The sequence below is a fragment of the Crotalus tigris genome, unplaced genomic scaffold (assembly GCF_016545835.1).
Source record: "Crotalus tigris isolate CLP2741 ecotype Arizona unplaced genomic scaffold, ASM1654583v1 scf7180000023622.256236, whole genome shotgun sequence".
Classification (NCBI taxonomy): domain Eukaryota; kingdom Metazoa; phylum Chordata; class Lepidosauria; order Squamata; family Viperidae; genus Crotalus; species Crotalus tigris.
The window spans coordinates 172,796-183,958 of NW_024100085.1; the positions used below are offsets into that span (position 1 = coordinate 172,796).

Below are 11,163 nucleotides of genomic sequence, written 5' to 3' on the forward strand. Positions count from 1 at the left end.
GGAAAAGCATTAGGCCACTCAGGTATGAACTAAATCATATTTCTGATGAATATACAGTAGAAGTGACAAATAGATTTAAGGAATTAGATCTGATAGACAGAGTGCCTGAAGAACTATGGATGGAAGTTCGCAACACTGTACAAGAGGTAGCAACTAAAACCATCCCAAAGAAAAAGAAATGCAAGAAAGCAAAATGGCTGTCTGAGGAAGCTTTGCAAATAGCTGAGGAAAGAAGGGAAGCAAAAGGCAAAGGAGAAAGAGAAAGATACACCCAATTGAATGCAGAATTCCAGAGAATAGCTAGAAGAGATAAGAATGCCTTCTTAAATGAACAGTGCAAAGAAATAGAAGAAAACAACAGAATAGGGAGGACCAGAGATCTCTTCAAGAAAATTGGAGATATGAAGGGAACGTTTCATGCAAAGATGGGCATGATAAAGGACCAAAATGGCAGGGACCTAACAGAGGCAGAAGAGATTAAGAAGAGATGGCAAAACTACACAGAAGAACTATACAAGAATGAGCTTAACATCCCAGATAACCACAATGAGATGGTCACTGACCTCGAACCAGACATCCTAGAATGTGAAGTGAAATGGGCCTTAGAAAATCTGAGCAACAACAAAGCTAGTGGAGGTGACAGTATTCCAGCTGAGCTATTCAAAATCTTAAAAGACGATGCAGTAAAAGTGCTACACTCAATTTGCCAGCAAATTTGGAAAACTCATCAGTGGCCACAGGATTGGAAAAGGTCAGTTTACATTCCAATTCCAAAGAAAGGCAATGCCAAAGAATGTTCAAACTATCGCACCATTGCACTCATTTCACATGCTAGTAAAGTTATGCTTAAAATCCTACAAGCTAGACTCCAGCAGTATGTGAACTGAGAACTACCAGAAGTACAGGCAGGATTTCAAAGAGGCAGAGGAACTAGAGATCAAATTGCCAACATACGCTGGATCATGGAGAAAGCTAGGGAGTTCCAGAAAAACATCTACTTCTGCTTCATTGACTATGCTAAAGCCTTTGATTGTGTGGATCACAACAAATTGTGGCAAATTCTTAAAGAGATGGAAATACCAGACCATCTTATTTGTCTCTTGAGAAACCTATATGCGGGTCAAGAAGCAACAGTGAGAACTGGACACAGAACCACTAATTGGGTCAAAATTGGAAAAGGAGTCCGGCAAGGCTGTATACTGTTGCCCTGCCTATTTAACTTATATGCAGAGCACATCATGAGAAAGGCAGGGCTAGATGAAACAAAAGTTGGAATTAGGATTGCTGGGAGAAATATCAACAATATGCAGATATAATAGTTTAATTATTAATATAATATAATATAGTAGTAGTAAAGTTGGAAGGGATCTTGGAGATCATCTAGTCCAACCCCCTGCTCAGGCAGGAAGCCCTACACCTTTTCGGACAAATGGATGTCCAGTCTCTTCTTAAAAACTTCCAGTGTTGGAGCATTTACTTCTTCTGGAGGCAGGCTGTTCCACTGATTAATTGTTCTCGCTGTCAGGAGGTTTCTCCTTAGTTCTAGTTTGCTTCTCTCCTTGATTAGTTTCCACCCGTTGCTTCTTGTCCTGCCTTCAGGTGCTTTGGAAAATAGCTTAATTCCCTCTTCTTTATGGCAGCCCCTGAGATATTGGAATACTGCTATCATGTCCCCCCTTGTCCTTCTCTTCGTTAAACTAGACATACCCAATTCTCGCAACCGTTCCTTATATGTTTTAGCCTCCAGTCCCCTAATCATCTTTGTTGCTCTTCTCTGTACTCTTTCTAGAGTCTCAACATCTTTTTTACATTGTGGTGACCAAAACTGGATGCAGTATTCCAAGTGTGGCCTTACCAAGGCATGGTAGAGTGGTATTAATACTTCACGTGATCTTGATTCTATCCCTCTGTTAATGCAGCCTAGCACTGTGTTGGCCTTTTTGGCAGCTGCAGCACACTGCTGGCTCATATTAGGTGATTGTCTACTAGGACTCCGAGGTCCCTCTCACAATTACTACTATTGAGCATGGTGCCACCTATGCTGTACTTGTGCATTTGGTTTTTCTTGCCTAAATGTAGAACCTTCCTTTTTTCACCATTGAATTTCATTTTGTTAGTTAGTGCCCAGTGTTCAAGTCTGTCCAGATCCTTCTGTCTCCTAAGCCTGTCTTCTGGAGTGTTGGCTATTCCTGCCAGCTTGGTGTCATCTGCAAATTTGATGAGTTCCCCATCTATCCCTTCGTCCAAATCGTTGATGAAGATGTTGAAGAGCAATGGGCCAAGAACAGAGCCCTGGAGCACCCCACTACACACTTCCCTCCGTATAGATGCAGTTCCACTGAGGACCACTCGCTGAGTACGGCCGGTCAGCCAGCTACGGATCCATCTGGTGGTGATTCTGTCTACCCCACATTTTTCTATCTTATCAAGTAGTAGGTTGTGATCTACTTTATCAAATGCCTTACTGAAGTCCAAGTAAATTATGTCCACAGCATTCCTCTGATCCACTAATTTTGTCACTTGGTCAAAGAATGCAATAAGATTTGTCTGGTATGATCTATTTTTGACAAACCCATGTTGGCTTTTAGTAATGACTTTGTTTGCCTCTAGGTGTTCGTTGATTCGTTGTTTGATTATCTTTTCCAGGATCTTCCCAGATATTGAGGTCAGGCTGATAGGTCTGTAATTTCCTGGATCCATTTTTTTCCTTTTTTGAAGATGGGAACTACATCAGCTCTTTTCCAGTCCTCTGGTAGTTCCCCTGTGTTCCAGGATCTTTGAAAGATATAGTTCAGTGGTTCCGATATCACATCTGCCAGTTCCTTGAGAACCTTCGGGTGTAATCCATCTGGTCCTGGTGATTTGAACTAATCTTGGCTGAACAGGTGCTCACTTACTATTTTCTTGCCTATCTTAACTTGTGTTTCTATTTTGTTTTTTTTATGACACTATTTTTGATAGGTTGGTCTGTTTTTTTCCCTTTGTGTAAAGACAGATGATACCACTCTAATGGCAGAAAGTGAAGAGGAACTAAAGAGCCTCTTTTTTAAAAATTTATTATTTTATTTTCATTACAATCATAAGAAAAAAAATTCAGATACATAACAAGTTAAAATACAATACACAAATTCCGACATTGCTCACCCACTTCCCCCCAAACCGCATCCCCCTCTCATCTCTTCACTTCCCCTTTCCTTCTACTTCCTCACTCTCCTCCTCTCCTCCCTCTCTCCCCCATCTTTCTACTTGCTTATCCCTCTCCTCTTCTTCTCAATTGGATGCGCTCTGGGGGAAAATGCCCGATGAAGGAGAGTGCAAAAGTTGGCTTGAAACTCAACATTAAGAAAACCAAAATCATGGCATCCGGCCCTCTCAATTCCTGGCAAATAGATGGGAAAGAAATGGAGGTAGTGACAGATTTTATTTTTCTGGGCTCCAAGATCACCTCAGATGGGGACTGCAGCCAAGAAATTAAAAGATGCTTGCTCCTGGGGAGGAAAGCTATGGCAAATCTAGACAGCATACTAAAAAGCAGAGACATCACCCTGCCAACAGAAGTGTGTATAGTCCAGGCCATGGTTTTCCCAGTTGCAATGTATGGCTGTGAAAGTTGGACCATAAGAAAGGCTGAGCGACAAAGAATTGAAGCCTTTGAACTATGGTGCTGGAGAAGACTCCTGCGAGTCCCTTGGACTGCAAGGCGTTCAAACCGGTCAGTCCTAGAAGAGATCAACCCCGACTGCTCTTTAGAAGGCCAGATCCTGAAGTTGAAACTCAAATACTTTGGCCACCTAATGAGAAGGAAGGACTCACTGGAGAAGGGCCTAATGCTGGGAAAGATTGAGGGCAATAGAAGAAGGGGACGACAGAGAATGAGATGGCTGGATGGAGTCACTGAAGCAGTAGGTGTGAACTTAAATGGACTCCAGAAGATAGTAGAGGACAGGAAGACCTGGAAGAACGTTGTCCATGGGGTCGCGATGGGTCAGACACGACTTTGCAATTAACAACAAGAACAACAATGGAGAAATGTATCATTTCACCAAGAACCAGTTAGGTGTATTGGTTAAGGCATCAGGCTAGAAACTGGGAAACTGTGAGTTCTAGTTCAGCCTTCAGCATGAAGCCAGCTGGATGACTTGGAGCAGTTACTCTCTCTCAGTCCTAGGAAAAAGGCAATGACAATCATTGATGAAAAATATTGCTAGGAAAACTGCATGGACTTGTTCATGTAGTCACCAGGAATCAAGACTTACTCAAAAGCACAAAAACAATCTTGTCACATCTCTTTGTCAGTAGACCAAGTGAAGGAAAAGAGTTTACAAGAAATATTAGAATTCTACTTTATTGATACAGGGTGTTTATACCTTGAAAACATGACAGCATTTCCCTTTTCTTTCTCTTACACCAAAAAGTATTACTATGGACCAATCTTGAGTTCCTTTCCTCACATATTCCTGTTTTCCTGGGATCTGTTCATGTTTTGCTGATAAGTGCCACATATTTTCTTCAAGGTCATTTCTACAGTCCAGCCTGCTTTTCCACCTTATCATCTCTAAAAAGATTGGGAATGTTAAAATAGGGTGGTATTATTTTTATAGTCAGCCTCCCTCTTCTTCAAGAAAACATCACAAAATATCAATCCAGCAAGATGTCAGTGGTCATGTTCATTGTTCAAAGCCCCATCTTCTCACCATCTTGATCACTGCTGAATGAATCTCCTTGTTCCGCAAGGTATAAATGACAGGGTTAAGCAAGGGAGTAACTACTAGGTAACAGACAGTCATTTCCTTATTGTGAGAAGGACCTGAATCTGGGTGGGGGATAATGTACATAGAAATAACGGTGCCATAGAACAAGGTGACTACAGTGAGGTGGGACCCACAAGTGGAGAAGGCCTTACTCCTTCCTGCACTTGACCTCATGTGTAATACAGAATGCAGAATGAATCCATAGGAAGACAAGATGATTGAAAGGGGAATGAAGACCATGAATGCTGATAGACCAGAGACAATTACTTTAGTCATTTTTATGTCACCACATGCAAGTTTCAGCACAATAGGCAGCTCACACGTGAAGTGATTAATGAGATTAGAACCACAGAAGGAATGACGAAAAGTACTGACAGCATAAACCATGGAAAATGCAAAGCCAATTATCCAACATGTGCTGACAAGCAGGACCTGGTGCAACTTGCTCATGGCTGTAGCATATAATAAGGGAGAGCAGATGGCCAAGTAACGGTCATAGGCCATGACACCTAATAGCAAACTTTCAGCACTGCCTATGTTCAATGCAATATAACCTTGCAGCATGCAACGTGTTAAGGAGAGAATGCCATTCCCAGTGACCAGATGAGCCAACATCTGAGGCAGCGTGCTGGTGACCAACCCAATTTCCATTGCAGCAAGATTGCTAAGAAAATAATACATGGGAGTATGTAGCTGGGAATCAGCCCACACCAATGTGATGATCAGCAGGTTGCCAAAAAGGATAAGCAAGTAGATGACAAGGAGCACCCCAAAGAGCAGAAGCTGGGTCCCTCGATGACTTGTGAGTCCCACCAACATGAATTCTTTAACAGAGGTGAAGTTCTCAGCTCCCATCTGGCTTACTACCTGTAGGATAAAAGAAGTTGTTGAAAGGTAGTGAGATTCTTTTGAAACGAGACAATGCTTTTTAAAAAATAGGATACCCATAGAAGACTGTTGCAGGCAGTAACCAAGCTTAAATAGTCATGACAATTTGTTGCAGACCTTTAGGGGTTCCTTTAATCAGGAATCTTTCTGGGAAACAAGTTCTTTTAACAAAATTGTATGTAGAGAACATTTGGAAATAATATATTAGCTACTAGATGAGATTTAATACAAAAATTAAGCAAATGATAGTTTTGCTTCATGTAAAATCACTATGCCAAAGGAATTTCTAAATCATTTTTCATGAGATTATGTATTTATGTATTTATATCCTGCCTTTATTTTATTTTTATTTTTTTTTACAAATAACTCAAGCCAACAAACATATCTAATACTCCTTCTTTCTATTTTCCCCACAACGCCAATCCTGTGAGGTGAGTTCGGCTGAGAGAAAGGGAATGGTCCAAAGTCACCCAGCTGGCTTTTATGCCTAAAGTGGGACTAAAATTTGCAGAAACTAGAAATTGCAATGATTAAACCTAGGTGGCTGAGAATGGAGAAATATTTCATACTATTTCTTGCTACAGGGAGCTTTTCTTGCATCCTACTCACGTGCTTGTTGTCTGTTTGGGTGCCCTTTACTTAAAGAACCATAAAAGTTGTGTCATTTGATTTGATCAGTCAGAACAGTCAATCAGTGCAACTGCCTAGCTTGAGAAATTGTGGGTCCTCCATCACTGGAGGCTTTTAAGAAGAGATTGGACAGCCATTTGTCTCAAATGGTATAGGGCCACCTGCTTGAGCAGGACGCTGGACCAGAAGACCTCCAAGATCCCAACTCTGTTATTCTACATTCCGTAATAGCATCATCTTCACTCAACCCATCCAGTTACATTGGCAAATTTAACCCTTACAGATCACTTCAAACACTGCAGGATGAGAAGAAATCCTGGGCGTCTCATCCTTCAACTATAAAAGCCAGAAGCTTGAATTTCTGAGCCTCCACTGCAGAGATATCAGTAACCATGCAAAAATTGAAACATTATGACTGGGTTATACAGTGGGGGTCTTGTACTTTGCTGGAGATGCGAACACAATAAAACCTGAACTATCTTGCTAGGACAAGCCCCGGTAGGAATCTTGCATCATAGCACAAGACCACAAATATGGTAGACCACAAATCTTATCCCACTTAGCTTAGTGGAATGGCACCTTCTTACTAAGTTTGCCATACTATGCCAAGATTGCATGCTTTAACCACCATTGTGAACAGGTAAGCATATAGCTGACTACAGCATCAGTCGGCTATACTCAGCTATAGCAGCAGTCATTCAGGCTTTTGAACACAATGCTTAGTTCTTTCAGAGGTACTGATGAATTTCTACCTAATTAAAAACAATATCTTCCCCCATGTAAGCCTTTCTGACAAAATCAGATTCTATTCTCTATCAACCAACTTCCAAATGGCAGAATGTCTTACCTTTCTGTACCTCTAAAAGGTCCCTCAGCCATCCAGAAGGATCATATCATACTACCTGCTTGTGTTGAGGCAAAACAGTGAGAAAGAACCGGAAATTCAATGGGTGTCAGAGGAAGATTCTTAGTTATATATGTTCTTCTGATATTTGAAAAGGATTCCCTGTGCCCATTAACCTAATGACTATCAAAATATGAAAACAGAGACTTAGCTGAATAAAGCATAGTTGTAGGAAAATCCTGCTTCACATATTACAAGCCATAGACATACATGCATACTTAAAGAACTTGAAAAATTGTATGTATTAATGTTATCCTATTCTTTTTTTTTTAATTAAAAAGTTTTATAAGTTTTACAAAAAGAACAAAACCATACAAAGACAAAAAACAACATATACAAAAAAAACTAAACATTACATAACAAAACCCCCTTTCCCCACCCCCCACCCAAACATCCCCCCTTCCCCCCCCCAGAGCTTCCCAGAGCAGAATATAGGCTTAATTAAAAAACAATTAAAAAAATTATATTTATAAAAAAGGAAAATATAACATTAAAACATATATATATATATATAAATGAAGATTATGAAAAGGCTATATAATATTTTTTTATATCCAGTTTAAATTGTATAAATTTTATCCACTTATCCCAAACAGCAAGAAATTTCTCTTGCGTTTGTTCCTTTAAAAAAGCCGAAATCTTTGCCATTTCCGCCAAATGAGACACTTTAAGAAACCATTCCTGCAATGTAGGCAAAGATTCCTTCTTCCAAAATTGTCCTACTAACAGCCTCGCAGCTGTAATCAAATTTAACATCAATATAACCTCCTTTGTATCACAATCAGTAACTATACCCAACAAAAATAATTGCGGAGTAAATTTTACCCTCCTTCTAAAAATTCTCTGGATATTCCACCATATCTTAATCCAAAATGCTTTTATCTCTCTGCACGACCACCAAATGTGATAATAAGTAGCATCCATGCAACCACATCTCCAACATTTAGGTTGTAAGTCAGGATACATAAGAGACATTTTTTGTGGATCAAGGTGCCATCTATAAAACATTTTATAAAAATTCTCCCTTAAATTCTGTGCTTGTGTAAATTTGACATTTCTGACCCAGATGGTTTCCCAGGTGTCCAATGAAACTGGCTCACCAAAGTTCTGCGCCCATCTGATCATACAATCTTTAATTAGTTCCGTTTCTGAATCCAATTCAACTAAAATCCCATAAATCCTCTTAATGTGGGTTTGTCTTTGATCCTTCACTTGCTTAATAAAATTTTCATCTTCTCTAAGAATACCCACCTTACAATCCACCTTCCATCTATCTACTAATTGCCTATATTGGAACCAAGAATAAATAATATTTTCTTGTGCTAACTCTTCCCGTGATTTTAACTGCCAGTTTTGTCCATCCCATCTAAGTAACTGTCTATAAGACACCATATCCATTTTAGCACCCCTTTTTATTCCTTCTATCGCATGCCAAGGTATAGCCCATAATGGTACTTTAAAATCACTTTTATAATATTTTCTCCAAGTCCTAAGTAAAGAAATTCTTAAAATATGAGCTTTAAAAACCCAATCCATTTTTTATTAAATATTAAATAGGCATGCCACCCAAAAAGTAAATCCCATCCCTCTAGATGGAGTATCTCAGGATTTGTCAAATTTACCCAGTCACTGATTAGTGTTAAAACCACCGCATCATAGTATAATTTCAAATTCGGTGCCTTGAGTCCACCCCTCTCACGGAAGTCTTGCATAATTTTAAACTTAACCCTTGGCTTTTTCCCTGCCCAAATAAATTTGTTAAGGCCTTTCTGCCATTCGCTTAAATTAATCTCATTCTTCAAAATCGGTAGCATTTGAAACAAAAAGAGAAACTTGGGTAGAATATTCATTTTTATCACTGCAATTCTTCCCATAAGGGATAATTGCAACTTCTCCCAATTCTTCAAGTCTTTCTGTACCCTAACCCACAACCTTTCATAGTTATTTTTAAATAATTTTGCATTAGAAACAGATAACATCACCCCCAGATATTTTACCTTATTAACAATTTCAAAACCCGTCAAATTAAAATGTTATCCTATTCTTGACTTTCCTGTGGCAAATTACTTTGGACTCCCTAATTTCAGTGTCATCATTCAAAGGTGGCTGGCTTATAAATGAGAAGACATGATTTTGTGAGTAAGTTTTTGAAATTGGAAGAGGAATTGCCTTACGTATCGTGCAAAGTGCCATCCAGGTTAATGATCTCCACAAGACCTCAGGTAGACATTGTTTGTTCCATGGAATTTACTGAAGGCCTTTTAGTTGATAATACCAACTGTTCTTTTTGGTGCGAAATATATTTTCACTAAATCTAAATTATACTGTCTTGATCCTCCTAGCTAACTGTGATTAGATCCAAAGCCACTTATCCTTGCTTTTTCTTCTCCCAAATATTGGCAGTTGCTTCTTTGCTGTGTGCAGAAGCACTAAAGATTACAAAAGATAATAAAAATAATATGAATCTACTCCATGGAGATTATTCCAGTTCCACTGGAACTTTACTGTATTTCATTATAATTCATTTTTTTAATCTCAATCTCTTGAGAACTGAAGTACTTGATTAACAAAGTCAAATAAGATGGGTTCTCTGAATAATACAGGAAGTCCTTTACTTTCAACAGTTGCTTAGCAACTCTTTCAAATTTATGACAGACCTCCCCATAGCTACTTATTACTTGGATTCAAAGTTCTGATGGTTGCCCTCCTACCATAGTCATGTGGTCACATTTTGGGCAATGAGCAACTGTCCCACATTTACAACTATTTGCAGCATCCCACAGTCACATGACTACAATTATGGGTTTTTTGCTGGTGTTTACTTCCAGTTTTTGGCAAAAAACACTCATTGAGGATGATGGATTTGCCGAAGAACCTCAGTGTTGACTTCATCACAATGGCAAATGGCTAATAGTGAACCATTGGTTCATTTAATGACTGCAGTGATCATTTAATGAATGTGGCATTCACTTAACAACTGCCACAAAAATGGTCATAAAATTGTGTGTGGTCACATGGTTACCCACTTAATGACCGGCATGGCTGTAATTTCGAAAATTACCTGTAAAGACCATCCCATGGTGTATTTTGAGCCCGATTAATAAATTGACTGAATATATTTTAGTACAAATAGCAATAGCACTTAGACTTATATACTGCTTCATAGTGCTTTACAGCCCTCTCTAAGTGGTTTACAGAGTCAGCATATTTCCCCCAACAACCTGGAGAAGGATGAAAAGCTCAACCTTTTTAAAAAAAAAATCTAGCTCTTTCTGTGATGATGGTACATTATGTCACAAATAGGATCATAGGAGAAATTTTCTGGAATTTTTTTCCAAAACGAAGTATACTGAATAATTTTGGCTTTGTGTTTTCTTCACTGTATGTGTCTGATGAATAGAGAAAACTGCAGGAGGATCTTCCTGATCTGCCTGTCACAAAGAAAAAGGGAAAAAAGGATTTTCCTCAGAAGTGAGATTCACAGAATATGGCATTCTCCAGCATGATTGGATGGAGAACCCACAGATGGGTTTTCTTAATCTATCTGCTCCAATTAGACTAAGTCTGAATCTTACTACCACCCCTGCTGTGCCAATTGCACCCAGTTTTAGACTTGGTCTCTTTGCTCTAAAGACGCGTTTTTTCTTCGTTCCTGGAGCAGAAGACTGCAGTAATTTCTCATTCACTTTGATTTAGACTAATTATTTCATTATTGATTATTTTATATATTTAAACTTTTTTTCCATTATCTGGAGTTCACTCCTCCTCAAGCCTGGCTGCCCGGCTGGGCTGACAGGCTCGGCACCTTCCTGCATGCCCTTCGCTTTCAACTCATTTCAGAGAACTTTCACTTCGTGAATTAAACAGCTTTAAACAGTCGTTTTCACGATCCCCACCAACCAGCTCTTCATCGGGGGCCTCCGAATTTTAAACTGCCGCCCAGACGATCTCCCTCACAGTCAGCTGTTCGTCGGAAGATCCGTTTCACGG

General features: G+C 39.3%; 1 protein-coding gene across 7 annotated transcripts; it reads right to left on the reverse strand.

The window, feature by feature from the left end:
* Positions 1–3,905: 3,905 nt before the first annotated feature.
* Positions 3,906–9,608, reverse strand: LOC120297474 (olfactory receptor 477-like). 7 transcript variants are annotated; one of them, XM_039320125.1, is made up of 3 exons: positions 9,348–9,608; positions 7,117–7,171; positions 3,906–5,618 (listed from the first exon to the last, which is right to left on the reverse strand). In XM_039320125.1, exon 3 carries the CDS (start codon positions 5,604–5,606, stop codon positions 4,668–4,670), a length of 939 nt encoding a protein of 312 aa, XP_039176059.1. In that variant the 5' UTR covers positions 5,607–5,618; positions 7,117–7,171; positions 9,348–9,608; the 3' UTR covers positions 3,906–4,667. The 7 variants fall into 7 exon arrangements, with proteins under 7 accessions (XP_039176059.1, XP_039176060.1, XP_039176062.1 ...); XM_039320126.1 differs by having other exon boundaries at positions 7,117–7,296; positions 9,171–9,608; XM_039320128.1 differs by lacking the exon at positions 9,348–9,608 and adding an exon at positions 9,171–9,185.
* Positions 9,609–11,163: the final 1,555 nt, after the last annotated feature.

Bases quoted from the DNA above. Each gene is read 5' to 3' on its own strand.
- LOC120297474 (XM_039320124.1), bottom strand. From the start codon at position 5,699: ATGGGTATCCTATTTTTTAAAAAGCATTGTCTCGTTTCAAAAGAATCT.